Source organism: Trifolium pratense, linkage group LG2 (assembly GCF_020283565.1).
Source record: "Trifolium pratense cultivar HEN17-A07 linkage group LG2, ARS_RC_1.1, whole genome shotgun sequence".
In the NCBI taxonomy this organism is placed as follows: Eukaryota; Viridiplantae; Streptophyta; class Magnoliopsida; order Fabales; family Fabaceae; genus Trifolium; species Trifolium pratense.
Genome location: NC_060060.1, coordinates 65,395,980 through 65,403,269, shown reverse-complemented (window position 1 = coordinate 65,403,269; position 7,290 = coordinate 65,395,980). Strand labels below are relative to the sequence as shown.

Genomic DNA, 7,290 nt, shown 5'->3' with positions numbered 1-7,290 from the left:
CAAAGTCAACTACTTTTAAACTAATTAATACAACTATTCCTAATATACCCTTATTTAATCACTTACACTTATTTCATTTTTCAAAAGTTTATGTGATTTTCAAGGCATAAATCACTTTCAAATGGTGATATATTAAACTTAACTCGTGTTTTGTATTAAACCAAAAAAATTAACTACACTTAACTAAATTTCTTAAACACCACGTAAACGGTTTTTTATTCTTATATTTGTGTCCGGAGGTTAATTATTTAGTTGAGGCGGTGCCAGTAGGTGAAAGCAAGTAGAGAAGGCATGTATGGACCCAAATGCAAAGAGTAAAGACCCTACACTGTCTCTAAATTGGTTAAAGTAGTTTGTCGTTTTTGGGACCGATTAATTTCTCCTATCATGTCTTTCCATTTTCAACTTTCACGTTTCATTTCTTTGCTTCTATTGTTTGTTTGTGTATACGCAAATAATTTGAACCTTAAAAGCCGCATCAACGGGCTTTTTTTGCGCTTCAATTTTTTGGATTTATGTTGCTTTTGTTACAACATCAAAAAAATATAACTAGACATTATTCAGTACTAGGCTTATTATTGTGTTAGTGTCTCCATTGTGGAGACTTGAGAGATTCTTTAGTCGAATCTCATGTTCAAATTTTCAATTTCATAATCATATATAGAAAAACATTGATATAAATAAATCATAGAGTAACATTTAATAAACATAAATAAAGGACGGTATTAATGCTGAAAGCCATATGAAAATAAATAAGACTTGACAATTCGTAGTACGATCCTGTCACATTTCCATACAATTTATACTAATTGTTCAATTGTCATAGTATTCCGTCCCATCATGTAGCTGTTGTCTGTGGTAGCATGCAAATCAAATTGTCCTTTTACCATGCAAAAAAATTCCGTTTGAATCAAGTTGTTCACTTCAAAAATCTTACATTTTATTAACAAATTAAGATGAATATATATATTTTCTAAAATGAAGAAAAAAAAACACTCACAAAAATAAACAGGATATTTATTTTTACTTCAAAAATATAATAAACAAGACCTAAAAAAAATTTCTAAGTACATATTTATATTTTCCTTTGTTATTATATTCCATCCAGTAAAATCTAACCAATAATCACAACACTAGCTTTGTGAATGGCAATGTGGTGTACATGCAGAGAACCTGTCAAACAACAGTATTATTGGTAGCTAACAAGACTTGACAGACAATAATTTTGGACACAATATAAAGATGAATATCCTACAACAAACCACTAGATAAAACTTTGTCGTCAAAGATGAAATGGTATGTAGCTATTAAAGATGTAATGTGTCTGATAATGACCTAACTCCAGACACACACATATATAGTTACATTTACATGTGACAAAGATGTAACGCTATGTAGCTATTAAAGATGTAAATGTGTCAAAATATTATCAGGTATAGTTGCATTTACATTTTTTAAAATTATTATCAAGTAGTATTTATTATGTTTTAATGTTAGTAGTGTGTCCAGAAGATAAAATGTGACAATTGAACTTATAAGAAACTAATGCTATTTTGTTGCATGTGTCACGTGTATAACTCACAGCACTTACCCAAAGTTTTTTTAATTTTTTATTTCACCTTCGGTATCCGGCTCTCCGACTCACTGAATCACCTAATATAATTCAAATGTTAGTTTTAACATCAAGTGATTCAACCTTCCAATCGCAATTACGGGAATCAAAGATTCTCCCTACAAGTTCAACTTGTCACCCTGCCAAGTTCAGCGTGTCAATCAATCACTACTAGACAACAAAAAAAATTAAGGCTATGATTCTCTTTCTTTTTCCCCTTGTTTATTTCTTACAGTATCACTAAAAAATTATGCTTAGGTTAGAAACGTCATAAAGGCATTTATAAAGTCTCATATAATTTGATTTTCATACCAACGAATGACTCAACTAGAACTAGTTACTATATCTTCAACATAAACAAACCATAAAGAAAAAATTGAAAAGAGATCATGACTTGGCAAAAGCCTCAAGGCACTGATCAGTGATCACAGTTTTCACCAGTCACATTACCCAACCCCATTTGTGTGTTATTGTGTGTCCCTTTCACTCTACCTGTCACTGATCTCATAGGAAACCAAGACTACACTTGATGTATACATTGCTCCTCTGTGCAACCTCAGAATAACAACAGCCACAATACAACAATAATTAAAAGCAGTGCTAGATGTAGATAACGACTTCATAAGAAGAAAAAAACACCCCCCTTTCCCTACAACCAATCCAACTGTACATAACCCTTTTGAAAAATCCAAACATTAATTAACCTTAAAGTTAGAAACCCCAATCCCAAATAAAAAAAGATAAAACTAAATGCATAATAAATAAGCTACCACAAACAAAGGGACTTAAGTTGAAAACACCCTAAAGCAAACCAACATAGCAATTCAAATGCTTAAGAGATCAGGTGGCGGCGATTGAGGAGATTGAGGAGGATGTTGATGATCCTTAGAGGCTGAAGTTGGAGATTCTAAAGCATTTGATGTTGATAAAGAGGATTCTGTGATTGTCGAGTCTCCTTGTTTAGAATCGGGCGACTTTGGAAGCTCTGTCAGAATTTGAACAACTTCGCGCATAGTTGGCCTTTCTACTGCCTGTTCTTCAACACACAGAATGGCTACATAGAAAACATGCATGACCTCATGAAGAGGAACTGAGGAAAGTCTTGGATCAAGAACTTTTAGAACTCCTTCCTTGTTGGAGTCTGTCATTTTTCTGACCCATTGCACAATGTCCACACCATCGCCGAATTCTCCTACTGGTTTCCTTCCAGTTACAAGCTCTAAAAGAACAACACCGAAGCTGTACACGTCACTTTTCTCATCAACTTTCAATGTATAAGCATACTCTGCAATCAAATAACAAACTCATAAATTAAAACATCAAACTATTCAACTCAAATATAACAGTAACAGCCATGTTAATTAAAAACAATCTGCAAAACAAAATACTAGTAGGTGAACAAGTAATGCAGTAAACATTTTGCTGCTGTGAATAAATGTCTCTATAGATATAGACTATAGCCATGACAATGGAATTTTAACTAACCATAGGTGGGGGCTATGATTAAAAAATCAAACAATGCATTGCTACCTAACATTTACTTTCGGTACTAAGATTTGAATTAATTAGAAATAGATTAAATTAGGATACAAATCAATAGGTCATTTGTGCATAATGAAAATCAAAGTCAAGACAGGTACATGCATGGAAATCTATGTTAATTAAATGCATCACTTCAATATCTACAGTCTATACCTAAACCATTATGTTGGGTCGAATAGTCAAAATTATGAGCAGTGATTAAATGTACAATTATGAGCAGTGACTAAACGTACACTACAATTATGATATTGGAAAAGGAAATTCAATGTAATTCATCAATGTGTTGAACTTGATTATTCAATGTAATCCATCAACGTGTTGAACTTGATTATTACCTGGAGCTATGTATCCATATGAACCAGCAATAGCAGACATGCATTCAGATGTTCCGGAATCTTGCAAGAACTTGGCAAGCCCAAAATCAGCAACATGGGCTTCATAATTTGAATCAAGAAGGATGTTGTTTGATTTCACATCTCGATGAACAATAAGCGGGGAACAATCATGGTGTAAATAGCAAAGTCCCTTTGCGGCCTCCACGGCAATTTTATACCTTGTATCCCAATATAAATGACCACCTTTCTTTCCATGAAGAACTTCACCTAAACTTCCATTAGGCATGTACTCATAAACCAAAAGATTTGTCTCGTGATTTGAACAGAAACCCAACAACCTAACAATGTGCCTGTGTCGGATTCTCCCCAATGTTTGAATCTCAGCATTGAATCCATGATCATGAGAAGAACCTCTGCTCATAACCGGAAGCCTTTTAACAGCAACGAGTTCCCCATTCGGCATTGCCCCTTTGTAAACAATGCCAGCACCTCCTTTTCCTATGATGTTATCTTCCTTCAAGGAATCCAAAACATCATCAGCAGTGAAATCCAAACGTTGAAACGAGGTCAATTTCCATGCACGAGCCTCACTAGCCTTCTTCAAAGACCGAGCCTTGAATATCGCTGCAATAGCGAACACAATGGAACATGCAAGCAACCCAATAACAAGCAGTAGCTTCACAGTAGACGAAAGATGACCCTTATCATGATGAGATTGGTTAGCACCATCAACAACACCATCTTTACAAGCACCCAAATAAGGGCCACAAAGATCAGGGTTTCCCAAAAAAGACGTGTAGTTAAAGTAACTAAATTGACCAGTACCAGGAACCAAACCAGATAGATTATTATACGAAAAATCAACAGAAGTTAAGCTTTGCATTGAGGATATCGAACCAGGAATACTACCAACTAAATGATTTCTCGAAATATTCAAGTAATTCAATATCCTCATACCCGTAATCTCATTCGGGATAACCCCGGATAACTCATTATGACTAAGATCAACGAAAGTTAAAAGCTTGCATTGACTAATCTCAGGAGCAATAGGACCCGAAAACTTATTATGACTAAAATCAATCTTTGAAAGCTGTTGTAACCTTCCAATCTGAGATGGAATCATACCAGAAAACATGTTACCATCAAGAAGAAGCTTCTGCATGCTTGAAAAATTCCCAATAGTAGGAGGCAAACTTCCTGAAAGTTGATTATTTGACAAAGTAATTTGACCAAGATTAACAGAAACAGAATGAGTTTCAGGAAAATTTCCAGATAAATAATTATCTTGAAGCTCAACTTGAGTCAATTTTGGTAAACCAAACAGACCCTTAGGAATTGAACCATTGAGATAATTATCACCCATACGAATCCTATTCAAAGATTCACAATTACCAAGAGATTCAGGAATTGGACCAAACAGAAAATTCCCAAGAGTTATCAAAGTTTGAAGATGATTCCCAGAACACAAATAAGGTGGAAGTGTTCCAGTTAACTTGTTTGATGAAATGTCTAAAAGAGTTAATCTTCCGTTTGTTCCCAAACTCACCGGAATGTTACCGGTAAAGTTATTTTCCCATAACTGAACAACCTCCAACCCCGGCATATCGCCGACAAACTCCGGTATAGCACCATGAAGCTTGTTTCTAAAAAGATTCAAAAGTGTTAGATTCTTCAGTTCACCAAAACTCGTCGGAATCTCACCGGTTAACATGTTATTAGACAAATCCATTGATTTCAAACTTTTCAAGTTTCCAAGCTCCCATGTCAGGGAACCAGAAAGTGCATTCACCTGAAGAAACAGTGTGTCAAGTTTCTGAAGCTTCCCCATCTCCGACGGTATCTCGCCGGATAAACCGCAGTAAGCAGCATCGAGACGGATAAGCTCAGTTAAGTTTCCAATCTGCGGCGGAATGCCGCCGGTGTAAGTGTTGTAGTAACCGATGTAAAGCTCACGGAGACTTGTTAAGTTTCCGATCTCCGGTGGAATAGTTCCGATAAGTTCATTACCGGAAACAGCTAAATACTCTAACCTTTGCCATAGTCCATACTCCGGCGGGATCTGACCGGTAAAGTAGTTACCTCCAAGATGCAAATGACGGAGATTCGGAAGCTCCGTCACCGCAAGAGGAAGCGTTCCGGTCATGTTGTTATTGTAGAGATCAAGAACTTCGAGATTCTTCAGCTGAGAAAGCTCAGAAGGAAAAGTTCCGTTGAAGACATTGTTGGAGAGGTTAAGATACCGGAGACCGGAGACGGCGGAGAGCGGCGGAGGGATAGGACCGGAGAATTTATTATCAGCAAGTGAGAGATTTGTGAGAAATGGGAGGTGAGAGAGATGATCGGAAAGTTCGCCGGAGAGAGTAAGTCCGGTGAGGTTTAAGGCGGTGACGTGGCGGCGTGTGTTGCATGTTACACCTAACCATGAACAGTGAGTGGTTGAAGTGTTCCATGAAGAGAGTGTGGGAGGGGTAGAATCGGTAATTGATTCACGAAAAGAGAGAAGTGCACGGTATTCTGAGATGGGAGCAGAGAGAATATGGTGGTGGAAATGGAAGAGAAAGAAAAGGAGAAGAAAGAAACGCATTTTTTTTGAGTTATGGAAGAAAAGTGAGTGAAAATTGAAACTATATGAAAGAAAAGTAAGAAAACAAGACACACACAAAGTGTGTTTTGTGTGGGTAGAGTAGAGAGGCTTGGAAGGAATGGAAGGAAGAGAAGAAACACCACCCACTATTTAGAAAGTGAGAGAGTGAGCTTTTTATTTTTATTTATTTTATGACTTTATGGTTGAATATTTTGGAATATGTCTCCTTAAAATAGAGGGAATTTTTTTTGATATGGATTTGAACTTTATGCTTTTAATAATTATTTGGATAAATATAAGGGGTGAAAAAAGGAAAAAAGAAAAGAAGAAGTGGAGTCAATCATTTGAAGGACTTGCTGTCTTGTTGATTTTTGAAGGTTGAGTTGGTGAATTAATCGTTCAACCATTACCAAATCTCTAATTTTATTTATTTTTCTTTACTTTTTATGACTCTTGCGATTAGATAATTGTACTAACTACTAAGATGATGATAATGATAATGAAGTTTTATTGATTGTGTGTCTAATGTGCATTTGTTTTATGCAAAAAGGTATTTGATGTAATTTGAAGTTGCTTGAATATTAATTTTATGGCTAATGCTATGGTGAAAGTGGTCCACCGTGGACGTGTTACCTAACAGGACGAATGATCTATCGAATATGAATTTTACAAAATTCACTGTTAGATTGAAAGTTTATATCGTATAGATTATCCATAAATTTTTTAAATTTTTTTGAAAATCATTTGATATGTTATTGAGACACATCAAAATTAATGTTATTTAATAATAACGTTAATCTTGATGTGTCTCAATAACATATCAAATGATTTTCGATTTTTCTAAATTTTTCTATGGATGATCTATATGATATAAACTTTCAATCCAACTATAAATTTTGTAAAATACGTATTCGTTATAATGTTATTCATGACTGGTCCACCATGGACCACTTGATGAAATGGTCCATATTAGAATTTACCTTAATGTTGTTAATGTTAGGGTAGGCTAGGATTTTGCCTTTAGATATGTCTGATTATTATACAACAAGGGTCATCTTAACATGTGCACTAAAGACACATGTTAAAAGTTATAAATATAGAAAATTGCATTTAATGTTAGCAAATTTCAATATATTATTTCTATTTTTGCTTCCTTATCATGTGTCATTGATGCACATGTTAACATTTTTCATACAATAAATAACTTTTTCTTTTTA

General features: G+C 35.0%; 1 protein-coding gene across 1 annotated transcript; it reads right to left on the bottom strand.

Annotated features, from left to right (window-relative positions):
- Nucleotides 1–2,119: 2,119 nt before the first annotated feature.
- LOC123907316 (leucine-rich repeat receptor-like serine/threonine-protein kinase BAM1) lies at nucleotides 2,120–6,473 on the bottom strand. Its single transcript, XM_045957518.1, has 2 exons — nucleotides 3,490–6,473; nucleotides 2,120–2,897 (listed from the first exon to the last, which is right to left on the bottom strand). Exons 1-2 carry the CDS (start codon nucleotides 6,071–6,073, stop codon nucleotides 2,437–2,439), a joined length of 3,045 nt encoding a protein of 1,014 aa, XP_045813474.1. The 5' UTR covers nucleotides 6,074–6,473; the 3' UTR covers nucleotides 2,120–2,436.
- Nucleotides 6,474–7,290: the final 817 nt, after the last annotated feature.

Excerpts from the sequence above, each read along its gene's own strand:
- LOC123907316 (XM_045957518.1), bottom strand. The coding sequence starts at position 6,073 with ATGCGTTTCTTTCTTCTCCTTTTCTTTCTCTTCCATTTCCACCACCAT. Across the intron at positions 2,898-3,489 it reads ATATGGATACATAGCTCCAG|AGTATGCTTATACATTGAAA; the intron begins GTAATAATCAAG and ends ATTTGATTGCAG.